At 41.8% G+C, this 18,415-nt stretch overlaps 3 protein-coding genes across 3 annotated transcripts in view; 2 read left to right on the forward strand and 1 right to left on the reverse strand.

Annotated features, from left to right (window-relative positions):
• LOC147646604 (uncharacterized) overlaps positions 1–18,415 on the forward strand; it is a 518,783-nt gene that overhangs the window by 255,928 nt on the left and 244,440 nt on the right. The gene's annotated exons all lie outside the window — the stretch shown is intronic.
• The window catches only part of LOC147646611 (uncharacterized), a 212,429-nt gene that overhangs the window by 51,263 nt on the left and 142,751 nt on the right, over positions 1–18,415 (reverse strand). The gene's annotated exons all lie outside the window — the stretch shown is intronic.
• Positions 5,648–18,415, forward strand: part of LOC147646614 (serine/threonine-protein kinase pim-1-like) — a 100,183-nt gene continuing 87,415 nt past the window's right edge. The window contains exon 1 of the mRNA XM_086873153.1: positions 5,648–5,851. Coding sequence (XP_086729279.1) covers positions 5,648–5,851 — 204 coding nt within the window. The remainder of the gene's footprint in view (positions 5,852–18,415) is intronic.

The following is an 18,415-nucleotide window of genomic DNA, read 5'->3' on the forward strand; positions in this document are numbered from 1 at the left end:
GTCCCCAGTGTGGGAAGAGCTTCTCAGACAGGTCTAACTTTGGCAGACACCAACGGAGGCACCGGTAAGGGAAGCCCTGCAAGTGCCTCAAAATACAGGAAGAGCTTTGTGCACTGCTCCGGTTTCATTCGCCCATGGAGAATCCACACTGGGAAGAGACCTGGTGATCCATGTTCCCTGGGATCCATGCTGGGAACACACCTGTACCTTTTCCTGCCCATGGCAATGTCATGATGTGGTATCAAAGAATGTGAGACTGTGATCATGGTCCATTATATTCAATCCCATCTCAGGTCATTGCCAGGGGCAGGAAAAGGACTCCCTCTCTCTCACCAGAGAAGGGTGTCCTTTCTTGGCAGGAGGAAATACGTGTCCAGGAAGAGTCAGTTGGTGGTATTTTAGTTTTCCCTGTGAATGGTTTGTCTTATCCTTTCTGTTACCAAAATTGTTTCTGTGTCTGTTTGTTCCTTATCTCGTTGCTGTTCTCAATAAATTGTTCTTATCCCAGCCTGGGATCTTTGCCTTTTGTGCTTTCCATGGGAGGTGGGAGGGAAGTGAGTGGCAGCGCGGTTTCAGCAGGAGCAGGAAATTGGGGAATGCCATTCCTGAAGCCCAGCCTATGGAAACCGAGCATCCCAGCTGGTGCCAGGCCTGATTGCCATGGCAGCAGCCTTGGGAGCGGGTCCCTGGCTGGGGGCTGCGGGAACCTCTTCCCTCTGGTGCCCAGGGCCAGGAGTGGAGGGAGCGGCTGGAGCTGAGGCGGGCAGGTTTAGGCTGGATGTGAGGAAAAGGTTTTTCCCGCGAGGCTGCTGGGGCACTGAACAGGCTCCCCAGGGAAGGCTCCCAGCTCCAGGGCTGGCTGAGCTCCAGCAGCGTTTGGCCAGCGCTGCCAGGCCCAGGCTGGGATTGTTGGGGTGTCCTGTGCAGGGCCAGCAGTTGGACTGGAGGATCCCCATGGCTCCCTCCCAACTCAGCCAATTCTGTGACTCTGTGATCCCATGAGCCTGGGGATGGGACTGCAAATGGTTGCCATGGCAACGGACTCTGGCTCCAGGCCTGAGCTGGTGTCCATGGCAACCACCCCTGGCATGGGGTCTCCATGGAGCTGCTAAGGGACTGATCTTAGCAACAGGGGCTGTGATGGTTGTCATGTAAATAGCATAGCAACAGGGGACTGGTTATGGTTACCATGAAATCAGACCATAACAATGGGGCTGATGTTGCCATGGGAACAGACCATAGCAACAGGGAGACAGCTCTGGCCAGGAGCAGCTCCTGAGCACAGCCCAGCAGGGCTGGGGCCCTGCCAGGGCAGCTCAGGGACACAGAGAGCAGGCCCAGACAGAGCTGCCAGGGGCTCAGCACTGGCAGTGGCTGTGGGATGTGCCAGAGGGGGCTGTGTCCCAGCAGCACCTCTGTGGCTGTGTCCTGGAGCCCCAGAGCAGCTGTGATGTCAGAAAGGGGCTGTGTGACAGCTCTGAGTGGGTTGTGTGAGGTCACAGATGGGGTTGTGACATCCCAGAGTTTGTTGTGTGAGGTCACTGAGCAGCTACAGCATCATAGAGGGGACTGTGTGACATCATAGAGATGGCTGTGACATCATAGCATGGCTGTATGTCATCATAGACCTGGTTTTGAGGTCAAAGTATGTGCTGTGACATTACAGGATATCTGTATGACATCACAGAGATGGTTGTATGACATCACTGATGGGGTTATGACATCACAGCGCTGGCTGTGACATCATAAAGGATGGTGTGAGACCACTGAGCAGACTGACATCATAGAGGGTGACATCACAGACCAGGATATGACATCACAGAACAGACTGTGACATCACAGGTTGAATTTTTGACATCACAGTCTTCTGTGACATCACAGTATATGGATGCTAGCTTTGGAACAAGCTGCAGGGAGCTGCAGAAATTACAGGCCGCATGGCTCCTCGGGCTGCCTGAGAAAATAGCCTGGGAAAAATATGAGAAGGAATTAAAACAATTCTCAGGGACGCTAAACAGCCTTGCAGGTGTTGTTTTGCAGTCTTGTTTTCCCTTGCAGGAGGAGGTCAGGGGGGTAGAGTGCCCCTGACCAATGATGGTGATGTAGCACTTTGCTAACCATTAAGAGTTTCCTTTCTGTACCTTCCACGTACCAGTCTATAAGAAAAGCCTGAAGCAATAAACCAGAGAATTCTCGTGTTGAAACTCCCTTGAGAGTTTATGTCGTTCTTTCTAGCCGTTCCCAATCGGAATGACAACAGTACAGCTGTATGACAACACATGACAACATCCCAGAGTTGGCTCACTTAACAGAGCACAAACTTAACAGGACTTCAGTTATACCTTAACCTTAACTGAAACCTCAAATGTCACAATTTAGCAAAACAACAGCATTTACTGTATTTAACCCATCTTACAACCTATGACTAAGCAAATTAGCAGAGGAATAATACTAAACAGTATTTAAATTAGCTTATAATTTATATTAAACATAACAATGGAGCAAAAGAAGAACACTAGGCAGCATTGAACTTTGCTTATACCATGTGACTGAACCTTCCTCACAGGCCTGCCTGACTCAGATCTCCAAGGCACTCCAACCCCTTCCAGAGCAGCATTTCTGCCCCATTTGCCAGGGCACAGCACTGGTGTGTGCACACAGACACAAAGAGGCAGTGCAAGGCAGCTGTGAGAAATTCCCCTGCAGGGCAGGGAAATGCTCCCTGCCGATGCTTTGGCATCTCCCCAGCGGGCCAAGGGCTGAGCCTGGAGGAGTGGGGGGATCGGCCCAGGCTCCGTCCAAACGGGAGAGTTCCCGGCTCACAGAGGCCCCACTCCGAGGGAGGTGGCTGGCCCAGGAGAGCTGCAAGGGGCTCCTTTTGGAGCGCTGTTTGGAGGGCCCCAAGAGAGGGGCTTCAGGCACAGCAATGTTTCATCCTGGCCGCACCTGGCATCAACAGCTTTCTTTGCAAGGCTGAGAACAGGGATGTTGTGCCACGCAGGGAACAGGAACAGTTCCCAGGGCTGCTCCTGAAGCAAGCAGGAGCTGCTTGGGCAGCAGCAGTGCCTGGGAGCAGACAGTGTTTCTGATGAGCTGCAGAGGAGCTGAGCCCAGGGGCTGTTGACCAAGGCCCAGGCCCAAGGAGCATTTCTCAGCTGGCAGGGCGGCCTGAGAAGGGGAGGGGGGAATGCACCAGCACAGGGCCCCATGGAGCCAAGGGACCATTGTGACACTGTGGGGCACCATGAAATAAACAAAGCATTGTGACTCTGTGAGGCCTCATGGAACCAGTGAGACCATTGTGGTCCCCACAGAACCAAGAGGACCATTGGGATACTGTGGGGCCTCGTGAAACCAAGAGGCCTTTGTGACACTGCAGGGCTGCATGGAACCAAAGGTCCAGGGTGACACTGTGGAGCCACAGGAGACCTTTGTGACACTGCAAACCGCCAAGGTCCATTGTGACATTTCAGGCCTCATGGAACAGAGGAGTCATTGAGGGGCCTGTGGGACCACAGAGACCATTGTGACACTGCAAGGCCTCATGGAATCGCTGGGATCATTGTGACACTGCAGGGCCTGATGGATCCTGAGGCCATTGTGACACTGTGGTACTCCATGGAATCAAGGATCCACTGTGACACTGCAGGTCTTCTTATAATCAGTGCTCCACTATGACACTGCTGGATCCCATGGAATCACAGCACCATTGTGACACTGAAGGGCCCCATGGAAGTAAGGGTCCATTGTGACTCTATGGGGCTTCATAAAATCAAGGGAACATAGAACAGCTCTGGCTGGTTTGGACTCCCAGGGGCCTCCTGACTGGTCCAACTGACCTTGACATGTTGAGGGTCTCTTCTCATCTGCTATTAAAACACTAAATTCACTAAGGTACTGTGAATTCCTTCCTACAGGAAAAAACTGTCCTGCTTCTCCAAGCATCCATGGCCAAAATTTTGATTCCACCTCCAACATTCCAATGACTGCTATATCCAAAGACTGCTCCCAGACAAAATCTGCCATTACTGACAAATTGGGCTGGCCTTAGCCTCCTGATGTCCAGCTCTCACTTGCTTTCCAAACCCTGTGCCTCTTTCCTTCCTATGGAAAAGAATTGTCCTTCTCAGCCAGGTGCCCATGACCAAAACTGGAATTCCACCTCCAGCTTTGCCTGTTGTGATAGACTGGAGGAGAGACTGTTGTGAGAGACTGGAGAAGATTGTTGGCTGGAAACATTTTGTGTTTCAAAGGGGAGGAAGGGTCAGGTCCAGCCTTGTCCTGCCCTGTAACCCCAGCACTGCACTGCCCTGGAACCCCAATCCCCCCAGAGCCTCTATCCCAGCCCTGCAGTGTCTGCCAGTCCCTGGCACACCAAAGGCAATGCTCCTCACCCACCTCTGGAGCCCCCAGACCAGCTCCTGAGTGACCAAATATGGATGCTAAATCTGAACCAGAGTGCCTGTAGTTATTACAGGCCACATAGCTCTCAGGCCTGATTGAAGGCTAGCCTGAGAAATTAATGAGAAGGAATTAAAACAATTCTCAGAGATACTAAACAGCCTTGCAGGTGTTGTTTTGCAGCTTGTTCTTTCTCCTTGCAGGAGAGAGTCAGGGGGGGCAAAGTGCCCCTGACCAATGATGGTGATGTAGTACTTTGTTAACCAATAAGAGTTTCTTTTCTGTACTTTCCACGTATCTGTCTATAAGACAGAGCTGAAGCAATAAACTAAGGATTTCTCCTGTTGTGACTCCCTTGAGAGTCCATTGTCGTTCTTTAAAGCCATTCCCAATCGGAACGACATCTGGTGACCCCGACGTGATGTGAACCGACCCCTGAGGTCCGGTAACCCGACATAAACTGCAGCCGACCCCCGAGGTCAGAAAGCAACCGACGTGACTTCTGCTAATCCCCTGAGGGTAAGCAGCGAGCGGGAAAAAGCCAGCCCTTCCCCCTAGAGGGGTAAGTGGAATTCTCCCGAGCTTTCCAAGAAGAAGCTGGTTCTGGAAACCAACGGGATAGTGGAACCTGCCAGTGAGTGAGTTTGGAACGGCTCGTCTTGGCGAAGCAGAGCTCAAAATTCCCGGGTCTGAGCCGTTAGCGTGTGCATAATTGCATTCGCGGAGCCGCCAAGATAAAGTCCTCATAATGAAGGACTGTACTTCAGCTGATGAACAGCTTGCCTACCTTGCATGGCAGGATGCCCTGCCCCGCATGGGACTCAGTGTTTCTGAAGATGCCATGCATGCTTTATTTCAGTGGGTGAAAGAGCAAGGTTTTGTTATAACTATGGACAATGCTTTTGATATCGAACTTTGGCTGTCGATAGAGAACCATTTATGGTCAGAATTCATTAACGGAGATATCAGCGTGTGTAGCCTAGCAGCCACTTGGGGAGTGCTTTTTAAAGCGCTGAAACGGAGCCAGTCTGAGGACAGTGAAACCGGGAGGAGAAACTTTGATGCCGAAAGTTCCTCCGTTGTACAAGATAAGGGACCGAGAGATGAAACCGTGGATGAGCTGCATAGTGCTCTTTTAGCTCTGCCCAGACCCTCAGAGGACTTTAGTGGCGAGCGGGAGCAATCTGCGGCCCAGAGATCTCCCTCTCCAGAGAGGTTTGAGCGGCTGCCATCCGCGGAGCTGGGCATGCGGGCTTTGCCAACGGGAAAGCGGCAGGAAAGCAGAGACTGCCCGCCTCCGCCCGTGCCACCCGCAAAGCCCCCGCCGGCGCTAAAAGCGCCACCGCCGGCCGCCGCAGAACCTCCTTTCTCCAGCCCCTCCGCGCTGTCCGAGCTTCTTACGCAGACATCCCCACTGCGGCCCGTCAGCGCGGCGGGGGAGGGGGAGAGAGTCAGCGCTCAACTCCCCCGCGCCCGGCGCGCGGGCCGCCGCCGCCGAGGAGTCCGAGCGCAAATCCAGAACACAGCGGGCCGCCGCCGCCGAGGGGGGAGAGGGGCCCGCCCAAACAGACCCCCCGTGTACCAACGCGGCGGGGCGCGCACCTCCCCCCGGCAGAGCGAGGGGGACCGGCGGCTTCGCTCGCCCGGCGCGTGCGCGAACCAATCCCCCCGGTACCAACGCGGTGGGGCGCGCGGCTTCCCCCGGCAGAGGAGCGGCGGGAGAAGGGGAAACAGCAACCGCGTTCCCCCTGCGCCTGCCCGCCGCCGCCGGCCGCGAAAACCCTGAAAAACCCGAACTCAAGCCCAAATCTGAGGCTGGGGCCAGGCCCGTGGCAGGCCTGCAGAAAAATCACACACAATTCCCTAAATCTTCTCAAAACCCTATCAAACTGCAGAAAAATCCCACCAAATCTCCACAAATTTCCACAAAAATCTAAGAAAAATCCCTCAAAATTCTTAAATTCTCAAAATACCAGAAAATAACGGAAAAATAAAAAAAAAATTATATCAACTTTTGCAAAATCCCATAAAAATAAAAAAAAAAAATCCCTGAATCTTCCCAAAACACTACCAAATTCCACAAATATCTCACAAAATCTCCTGAATATCCCACAAAATTCAAGAAAAATCCCACCAAATTGCAGAAAAATCCCATACTATTCCCTAAATGTTCTCAAAACCCTATCAAATTTCAGAAACATCCCAAAAAATCTCCACAAAATAGCAGAAAATCTAAGAAAAATCCCTCACAATTCTTCAGGTCTCTTCAAAATCTCAAAAACATCCAGAAAATTCCACAATAGTACAAAAAAATCCCACCAAATTCCAGAAACATCCCACCAAATCTCCACAAAATTCCACAAAATCTAAGAAACATACCTCACAATTCTTCAAGTCACCTCAAAATCTCTCAAGATTCCAGAAAAATATCTCACAAAATTCCCTAAATCTTCCCAAAACTCTAACAAATTCCAGAAATGTCCAACCAAATCTCCACAAAATTCCAAAAAAGCTAAGAAAAATCCCTCACAATTCTTCAGGTCTCCTCAATATCCCACCAAATTGCAGAAAAATACCACAAAATTGCAGAAAGCTTCTCAAAAGACCAACTAATTGCAGAAATATCCCACAAAACCCCTACAAATTTCCACAAAACCTAAGAAAATACCTCAAAATCCTTCATGTCTCCTCAAAATCCCTGAAAATTCTAAAAAACTCCCACAAAATCTCCTCCATATCCTACCAAATTCAAGAAAAATCCCACCAAATTCAGAAAAAACCCATACAATTCCCTAAAGGTTCTCAAAACCCCACCCAATTCCAGTAATATCCCACAAAATCCCCACACATTTCCACAAAATCTAAGAAAATACCTCAAAATTCTTCATGTCTCCTCAAAAGCCCACAAAATTTCATAAAACTCCCACAAAATCTCCCTAATATCCTGAAACTTTCAAGAAAAATTGCACAAAATTGTAGAAAAATCCCACACAAATCATTAATTGTTCTCAAAACCCCACCAAATTCCAGAAACATCCTACAAATCTCCACAAAATTCACACAAAATCCAAGAAAATACCTCAAAATCCGTCATGTCTCCTCAAAATCCCTAAAAATTCTACAAAAATCCCTCCAAATCTCCTCAATATCCAGTCACATGCAAGAAAAATCCCACCACATTCCAGAAAAATCCCACACAAATAATTTAATGTTCTGAAAACCCCAGCAAATTCCAGAAACATCCCACAAAATCGCCACAAAGTTCCACAAAATCTAAGAAACATTCCTCACAATTCTTCATGTCTCCTCAAAATCCCACACAATTCCAGAACAAACCCACAATATTGCAAAAATCTTCTCAAAAGCCCAACTAATTGCAGAAACATCCCACAAAACCCCAACAAATTTACACAAAATCAACGAAAATACCTCAAAATTCTTCATGTCTCCTCAAAATCCCACAAAATTCTAAAAAAATGGCACAAAATCTCAATGTCCTACAAAATTCAAGAAAAATCCCACCAAATTGCAAAAAAATCCCACACAAATCCTTAAATGTTCTGAAAACCCCAGCAAATTCCAGAAACATCCCACCAAATCTCCACCAAATTCACACAAAATCTAAGAAAAATCCCTCACAATTCTTCAGATCTCCTCAAAATCCCACAAAATTCAAGAAAAATCCCACAAAACTGCAGAAAGCTTCTCAAAAGACCAACTAATTGCAGAAACATCCCACAAAACCCCCACAAATTTCCACAAAACCTAAGAAAATACCTCAAAATACTTTATGTCTCCTCAAAATCCCTGAAAATTCTAAAAAACTCACACAAAATCTCCTCAATATCCAGCAACATGCAAGAAAAATCTCACCAAATTCAGAAAAATCCCATTCAATTCCCTAAAGGTTCTCAAAACCCCACCCAATTCCAGTAATATCCCACAAAATCCCCACTAATTTCCACAAAATCAACAAAAACACCTCAAAATTCTTCATGTCTCCTCAAAATCCCACAAAATTCCACAAAACTCCCACAAAATCTCTTCAATATCATACAAAATTCAAGAAAAATCCCACCAAATTGCAGAAAAATCCCACACAAATCATTAAATCTTCTCCAAACCCCAGCAAATTCCAGAAACATCCCACCAAATCTCCAAAAAATACCAAAAAATTCCACAACAGTACAAAAAAATCCCACAAAATACCAGAAAAATCCCACCAAATCTAAACTAATTTCCACAAAATCTAAGAAAAATCCCTCACAATTCATCATGTCTCCTCAAAATCAAAAAAAATTCTCAAAAAAATAACACAAAATTGCAGAAATCTTCTCAAAACCCTACCAAATTCCACAAACATCCCACCAAAATCCCCACTAATTTCCACAAAATATAAGAAAATACCTCAAAACTCTTTATGTCTCCTCAAAATCCCTCAAAATCCCACAAAACTCCCACAAAATCTCCTGAATACCCCACAAAATTCAAGAAAAATCCCACAAAATTCCAGAACAATCCCACAAAATTGCAGAAAGCTTCTCAAAACCCCACCAAATTCCAGAAACATCCCACCAAATCGCCACAAAGTTCCACAAAATCTAAGAAACATCCTCACAATTCTTCATGTCTCCTCAAAATCTCACAAAATTCCAGAAAAAACTCCAACAAAACTCCAGAAAGCTTCTCAAAACCACACCAGATTCCAGTAACATCCTACAAAATCCCCACTAATTTCCACAAAACCTAAGAAAATACCTCAAAATCCTTCATGTCTCCTCAAAATCCCTCAAAATTCCACAAAACTTCCACAAAATCACTTCAATATTCAACAAAATTCCACCAAAGAGATCACCAAGAAAAATCCCACCAAATTGCAAAAAAATCCCACACAAATCATTAGATGTTCTGAAAACCCCAGCAAATTCCAGAAACATCCCACCAAATCTCCACAAAATTCACACAAAATCTAAGAAAAATCCCTCACAATTCTTCAGGTCTCCTCAATATCCCACCAAATTGCAGAAAAATACCACAAAATTGCAGAAAGCTTCTCAAAAGACCAACTAATTGCAGAAATATCCCACAAAACCCCAACAAATTTCCACAAAATCTAAGAAAATACCTCAAAATCTTTCATGTCTCCTCAAAATCCCTCAAAATTCTAAAAAACTCCCACAAAATCTCCTCAATATCCTGCCAAATTCAAGAAAAATCCCACGAAATTCAGAAAAATCCCATTCAATTCCCTAAAGGTTCTCAAAACCCCATCCAATTCCAGTAATACCCCACAAAATCCCCACTAATTTCCAAAAGATCAACAAAAATACCTCAAAACCCTTCATGTCTCCTCAAAATCCCTCAAAATTACACAAAACTTTCACAAAATCTCTTCAATATTCAACCAAAGTCAAGAAAAATCCCACCAAATTTCAGTAAAATCTCATACAATTCATTAAATGTTCGAAAAACCCCAGAAAATTCCAGAAACATCTCACCAAATCTCCACAAAATACCACAAAATCCAAGAAAAATCCCACAAAATTGTAGAAAAATCCCACACAAATAATTAATTGTTCTCAAAACCCCACCAAATTCCAGAAACATCCTACAAAATCCCCACTAATTTCCACAAAATCTAAGAAAATACCTCAAAATCCTTCATGTCTCCTCAAAATCCCTCAAAATTCTACAAAAATCCCTCCAAATCTGCCCAATATCCAGCCACATGCAAGAAAAATCCCACCAAATTCCAGAAAAATCCCACACAAATAATTAAATGTTCTGAAAACCCCAGGAAATTCCAGAAACATCCCACCAAATCTCCACAAAATACCAAAAAATTCCACAACAGTACAAAAAAATCCCACAAAATACCAGAAAAATCCCACCAAATCTAAACTAATTTCCACAAAATCTAAGAAAAATCCCTCACAATTCCTCAAATCTCCTCAAAATCCAAAAAAAATCCCAAAAAAACACCACAAAATTGCAGAAATCTTCTCAAAACCCCACCAAATTCCACAAACATCCCACCAAAATCCTCACAAATTTCCACAAAATATAAGAAAATACCTCAAAACTCTTTATGTCTCCTCAAAATCCCACAAAACTCCCACAAAACTCCCACAAAATCTCCTGAATACCCCACAAAATTCAAGAAAAATCCCACAAAATTCCAGAACAATCCCACAAAATTGCAGAAATCTTCTCAAAACCCCACCAAATTCCAGAAACATCCCACAAAACTGCAGAAAGCTTCTCAAAACCACACCAGATTCCAGTAACATCCCACAAAACCCTCACAAATTTCCACAAAATATAAGAAAATGCCTCAAAACTCTTTATGTCTCCTCAAAATCCCACAAAACTCCCACAAAATCTCCTGAATACCCCACAAAATTCAAGAAAAATCCCACAAAATTCCAGAACAATCCCACAAAATTGCAGAAAGCTTCTCAAAACCCCACCAAATTCCAGAAACATCCCACCAAATCGCCACAAAGTTCCACAAAATCTAAGAAACATCCTCACAATTCTTCATGTCTCCCCAAAATCCCACAAAATTCCAGAAAAAACTCAAACAAAACTGCAGAAAGCTTCTCAAAACCACGCCAGATTCCAGTAACATCCCACAAAATCCCCACTAATTTCCACAAAACCTAAGAAAATACCTCAAAATCCTTCAGGTCTCCTCAAAATCCCACAAAATTCCACAAAACTCCCACAAAATGTCTTCAATATCATACAAAATTCAAGAAAAATCCCACCAAATTGCAAAAAAATCCCACACAAATCATTAAATGTTCTGAAAACCCCAGCAAATTCCAGAAACATCCCACCAAATCTCCACAAAATTCACACAAAATCTAAGAAAAATCCCTCACAATTCTTCAGGTCTCCTCAATATCCCACCAAATTGCAGAAAAATACCACAAAATTGCAGAAAGCTTCTCAAAAGACCAACTAATTGCAGAAACATCCCACAAAACCCCCACAAATTTCCACAAAATCTAAGAAAATACCTCAAAATCTTTCATGTCTCCTCAAAATCCCTCAAAATTCTAAAAAACTCCCACAAAATTGCCTCAAAATCCTACCAAATTCAAGACACATCCTACAAAATCCCCACAAATTTCCACAAAATCTAAGAAAATACCTCAAAATCCTTCATGTCTCCTCAAAATCCCTCAAAACTCTAAAAAATCCCTCCAAATCTCCTCAATATCCAGCAACATGCAAGAAAAATCCCACCAAATTCCAGAAAAATCCAACACAAATCATTAAATGTTCTGAAAACCCCAGCAAATTCCAGAAACATCCCACCAAATCTCCACAAAATTCACACAAAATCTAAGAAAAATCCCTCACAATTCTTCATATCTCTTCAGAATCCCACAAAATTCAAGAAAAATTCCACAAAGTTGCAGAAAGCTTATCAAAAGCCCAACTAATTGCAGAAACATCCCACAAAACCCTCACAAATTTCCACAAAACCTAAGAAAATACCTCAAAATCCTTCATGTCTCCTCAAAATCCCACAAAATTCCACAAAACTCCCACAAAATCTCCTCCATATCCTACCAAATTCAAGAAAAATCCCACCAAATTCAGAAAAATCCCATACAATTCCCTAAAGGTTCTCAAAACCCCACCCAATTCCAGTAATATCCCACAAAATCCCCACTAATTTCCACAAAATCTAAGAAAATACCTCAAAATCCTTCATGTCTCCTCAAAATCCCTCAAAATTCTACAAAAATCCCTCCAAATCTCCTCAATATCCAGCAACATGCAAGAAAAATCCCACCAAATTCCAGAAAAATCCCACGCAAATCATTAAATGTTCTCCAAACCCCAGCAAATTCCAGAAACATCCCACCAAATCTCCACAAAATACCAAAAAATTCCACAACAGTACAAAAAAAATCCCACAAAATACCAGAAACATCCCACCAAATCTAAACTAATTTCCACAAAATCTAAGAAAAATCCCTCACAATTCATCATGTCTCCTCAAAATCAAAAAAAATTCCCCAAAAAATACCACAAAATTGCAGAAATCTTCTCAAAACCATACCAAATTCCACAAACATCCCACAAAAATCCCCACAAATTTCCACAAAATATAAGAAAATACCTCAAAACTCTTTATGTCTCCTCAAAATCCCACAAAACTCCCACAAAATCTCCTGAATATCCCACAAAATTCAAAAAAAATCCCACAAAATTCCAGAACAATCCCACAAAATTGCAGAAATCTTCTCAAAACCCCACCAAATTCCAGAAACATCCCACAAAACTGCAGAAAGCTTCTCAAAACCACACCAGATTCCAGTAACATCCCACAAAACCCTCACAAATTTCCACAAAATATAAGAAAATGCCTCAAAACTCTTTATGTCTCCTCAAAATCCCACAAAACTCCCACAAAATCTCCTGAATACCCCACAAAATTCAAGAAAAATCCCACAAAATTCCAGAACAATCCCACAAAATTGCAGAAAGCTTCTCAAAACCCCACCAAATTCCAGAAACATCCCACCAAATCGCCACAAAGTTCCACAAAATCTAAGAAACATCCTCACAATTCTTCATGTCTCCCCAAAATCCCACAAAATTCCAGAAAAAACTCAAACAAAACTGCAGAAAGCTTCTCAAAACCACACCAGATTCCAGTAACATCCCACAAAATCCCCACTAATTTCCACAAAACCTAAGAAAATACCTCAAAATCCTTCAGGTCTCCTCAAAATCCCACAAAATTCCACAAAACTCCCACAAAATGTCTTCAATATCATACAAAATTCAAGAAAAATCCCACCAAATTGCAGGAAAATCCCACACAAATCATTAAATGTTCTGAAAACCCCAGCAAATTCCAGAAACATCCCACCAAATCTCCACAAAATTCACACAAAATCTAAGAAAAATCCCTCACAATTCTTCATGTCTCCTCAATATCCCACCAAATTGCAGAAAAATTCCACAAAATTGCAGAAAGCTTCTCAAAAGCCCAACTAATTGCAGAAACATCCCACAAAACCCCCACAAATTTCCACAAAACCTAAGAAAATACCTCAAAATACTTTATGTCTCCTCAAAATCCCTCAAAATTCTACAAAAACTCCCACAAAATCTCCCCAATATCCTACCAAATTCAAGAAAAATCCCACCAAATTCAGAAAAATCCCATTCAATTCCCTAAAGGTTCTCAAAACCCCACCCAATTCCAGTAATATCCCACAAAATCCCCACTAATTTTCAAAAAATCAACAAAAATACCTCAAAATTCTTCATGTCTCCTCAAAATCCCACAAAATTCCACAAAACTCCCACAAAATGTCTTCAATATCATACAAAATTCAAGAAAAATCCCACCAAATTGCAAAAAAATCCCACACAAATCATTAAATGTTCTGAAAACCCCAGCAAATTCCAGAAACATCCCACCAAATCTCCACAAAATTCACACAAAATCTAAGAAAAATCCCTCACAATTCTTCAGGTCTCCTCAATATCCCACCAAATTGCAGAAAAATACCACAAAATTGCAGAAAGCTTCTCAAAAGACCAACTAATTGCAGAAACATCCCACAAAACCCCCACAAATTTCCACAAAATCTAAGAAAATACCTCAAAATCTTTCATGTCTCCTCAAAATCCCTCAAAATTCTAAAAAACTCCCACAAAATTGCCTCAAAATCCTACCAAATTCAAGACACATCCTACAAAATCCCCACAAATTTCCACAAAATCTAAGAAAATACCTCAAAATCCTTCATGTCTCCTCAAAATCCCTCAAAACTCTAAAAAATCCCTCCAAATCTCCTCAATATCCAGCAACATGCAAGAAAAATCCCACCAAATTCCAGAAAAATCCAACACAAATCATTAAATGTTCTGAAAACCCCAGCAAATTCCAGAAACATCCCACCAAATCTCCACAAAATTCACACAAAATCTAAGAAAAATCCCTCACAATTCTTCATATCTCTTCAGAATCCCACAAAATTCAAGAAAAATTCCACAAAGTTGCAGAAAGCTTATCAAAAGCCCAACTAATTGCAGAAACATCCCACAAAACCCTCACAAATTTCCACAAAACCTAAGAAAATACCTCAAAATCCTTCATGTCTCCTCAAAATCCCACAAAATTCCACAAAACTCCCACAAAATCTCCTCCATATCCTACCAAATTCAAGAAAAATCCCACCAAATTCAGAAAAATCCCATACAATTCCCTAAAGGTTCTCAAAACCCCACCCAATTCCAGTAATATCCCACAAAATCCCCACTAATTTCCACAAAATCTAAGAAAATACCTCAAAATCCTTCATGTCTCCTCAAAATCCCTCAAAATTCTACAAAAATCCCTCCAAATCTCCTCAATATCCAGCAACATGCAAGAAAAATCCCACCAAATTCCAGAAAAATCCCACGCAAATCATTAAATGTTCTCCAAACCCCAGCAAATTCCAGAAACATCCCACCAAATCTCCACAAAATACCAAAAAATTCCACAACAGTACAAAAAAAATCCCACAAAATACCAGAAACATCCCACCAAATCTAAACTAATTTCCACAAAATCTAAGAAAAATCCCTCACAATTCATCATGTCTCCTCAAAATCAAAAAAAATTCCCCAAAAAATACCACAAAATTGCAGAAATCTTCTCAAAACCATACCAAATTCCACAAACATCCCACAAAAATCCCCACAAATTTCCACAAAATATAAGAAAATACCTCAAAACTCTTTATGTCTCCTCAAAATCCCACAAAACTCCCACAAAATCTCCTGAATATCCCACAAAATTCAAAAAAAATCCCACAAAATTCCAGAACAATCCCACAAAATTGCAGAAATCTTCTCAAAACCCCACCAAATTCCAGAAACATCCCACAAAACTGCAGAAAGCTTCTCAAAACCACACCAGATTCCAGTAACATCCCACAAAACCCTCACAAATTTCCACAAAATATAAGAAAATGCCTCAAAACTCTTTATGTCTCCTCAAAATCCCACAAAACTCCCACAAAATCTCCTGAATACCCCACAAAATTCAAGAAAAATCCCACAAAATTCCAGAACAATCCCACAAAATTGCAGAAAGCTTCTCAAAACCCCACCAAATTCCAGAAACATCCCACCAAATCGCCACAAAGTTCCACAAAATCTAAGAAACATCCTCACAATTCTTCATGTCTCCCCAAAATCCCACAAAATTCCAGAAAAAACTCAAACAAAACTGCAGAAAGCTTCTCAAAACCACACCAGATTCCAGTAACATCCCACAAAATCCCCACTAATTTCCACAAAACCTAAGAAAATACCTCAAAATCCTTCAGGTCTCCTCAAAATCCCACAAAATTCCACAAAACTCCCACAAAATGTCTTCAATATCATACAAAATTCAAGAAAAATCCCACCAAATTGCAGGAAAATCCCACACAAATCATTAAATGTTCTGAAAACCCCAGCAAATTCCAGAAACATCCCACCAAATCTCCACAAAATTCACACAAAATCTAAGAAAAATCCCTCACAATTCTTCATGTCTCCTCAATATCCCACCAAATTGCAGAAAAATTCCACAAAATTGCAGAAAGCTTCTCAAAAGCCCAACTAATTGCAGAAACATCCCACAAAACCCCCACAAATTTCACCAAAACCTAAGAAAATACCTCAAAATACTTTATGTCTCCTCAAAATCCCTCAAAATTCTACAAAAACTCCCACAAAATCTCCCCAATATCCTACCAAATTCAAGAAAAATCCCACCAAATTCAGAAAAATCCCATTCAATTCCCTAAAGGTTCTCAAAACCCCACCCAATTCCAGTAATATCCCACAAAATCCCCACTAATTTTCAAAAAATCAACAAAAATACCTCAAAATTCTTCATGTCTCCTCAAAATCCCACAAAATTCCACAAAACTCCCACAAAATCTCCCCAATATCATACAAAATTCAAGAAAAATCCCACCAAATTGCAGAAAAATCCCACACAAATCATTAAATGTTCTGAAAACCCCAGCAAATTCCAGAAACATCCCACCAAATCTCCACAAAATTCACACAAAATCTAAGAAAAATCCCTCACAATTCTTCATGTCTCCTCAATATCCCACCAAATTGCAGAAAAATACCACAAAATTGCAGAAAGCTTCTCAAAAGACCAACTAATTGCAGAAACATCCCACAAAACCCCCACAAATTTCCACAAAATCTAAGAAAATACCTCAAAATCATTCATGTCTCCTCAAAATCCCTCAAAATTGTAAAAAACTCCCACAAAATTGCCTTAAAATCCTACCAAATTCAAGACACATCCTACAAAATCCCCACAAATTTCCACAAAATCTAAGAAAATACCAGAAAATCCTTCATGTCTCCTCAAAATCCCTCAAAACTCTAAAAAATCCCTCCAAATCTCCTCAATATCCAGCAACATGCAAGAAAAATCCCACCAAATTCCAGAAAAATCCAACACAAATCATTAAATGTTCTGAAAACCCCAGCAAATTCCAGAAACATCCCACCAAATCTCCACAAAATTCACACAAAATCTAAGAAAAATCCCTCACAATTCTTCATATCTCTTCAGAATCCCACAAAATTCAAGAAAAATTCCACAAAGTTGCAGAAAGCTTCTCAAAAGCCCAACTAATTGCAGAAACATCCCACAAAACCCTCACAAATTTCCACAAAACCTAAGAAAATACCTCAAAATCCTTCATGTCTCCTCAAAATCCCACAAAATTCCACAAAACTCCCACAAAATCTCCTCCATATCCTACCAAATTCAAGAAAAATCCCACCAAATTCAGAAAAATCCCATACAATTCCCTAAAGGTTCTCAAAACCCCACCCAATTCCAGTAATATCCCACAAAATCCCCACTAATTTCCACAAAATCTAAGAAAATACCTCAAAATCCTTCATGTCTCCTCAAAATCCCTCAAAATTCTACAAAAATCCCTCCAAATCTCCTCAATATCCAGCAACATGCAAGAAAAATCCCACCAAATTCCAGAAAAATCCCACGCAAATCATTAAATGTTCTCCAAACCCCAGCAAATTCCAGAAACATCCCACCAAATCTCCACAAAATACCAAAAAATTCCACAACAGTACAAAAAAAATCCCACAAAATACCAGAAACATCCCACCAAATCTAAACTAATTTCCACAAAATCTAAGAAAAATCCCTCACAATTCATCATGTCTCCTCAAAATCAAAAAAAATTCCCAAAAAAACACCGCAAAATTGCAGAAATCTTCTCAAAACCCTACCAAATTCCAGAAACATCCCACCAAAATCCCCACAAATTTCCACAAAATATAAGAAAATACCTCAAAACTCTTTATGTCACCTCAAAATCCCACAAAACTCCCACAAAATCTCCTGAATACCCCACAAAATTCAAGAAAAATCCCACCAAATTCCAGAACAATCCCACAAAATTGCAGAAAGCTTCTCAAAACCCCACCAAATTCCAGAAACATCCCACCAAATCGCCACAAAGTTCCACAAAATCTAAGAAACATCCTCACAATTCTTCATGTCTCCTCAAAATCTCACAAAATTCCAGAAAAAACTCCAACAAAACTCCAGAAAGCTTCTCAAAACCACACCAGATTCCAGTAACATCCTACAAAATCCCCACTAATTTCCACAAAACCTAAGAAAATACCTCAAAATCCTTCATGTCTCCTCAAAATCCCTCAAAATTCCACAAAACTTCCACAAAATCACTTCAATATCATACAAAATTCAAGAAAAATCCCACCAAATTGCAAAAAAATCCCACACAAATCATTAAATGTTCTGAAAACCCCAGCAAATTCCAGAAACATCCCACCAAATCTCCACAAAATTCACACAAAATCCAAGAAAAATCCCTCACAATTCTTCATGTCTCCTCAATATCCCACCAAATTGCAGAAAAATTCCACAAAATTGCAGAAAGCTTCTCAAAAGCCCAACTAATTGCAGAAACATCCC

Source organism: Cyanistes caeruleus, unplaced genomic scaffold, assembly GCF_971803275.1.
Source record: "Cyanistes caeruleus unplaced genomic scaffold, bCyaCae1.hap1.1 HAP1_SCAFFOLD_89, whole genome shotgun sequence".
Classification (NCBI taxonomy): Eukaryota; Metazoa; Chordata; class Aves; order Passeriformes; family Paridae; genus Cyanistes; species Cyanistes caeruleus.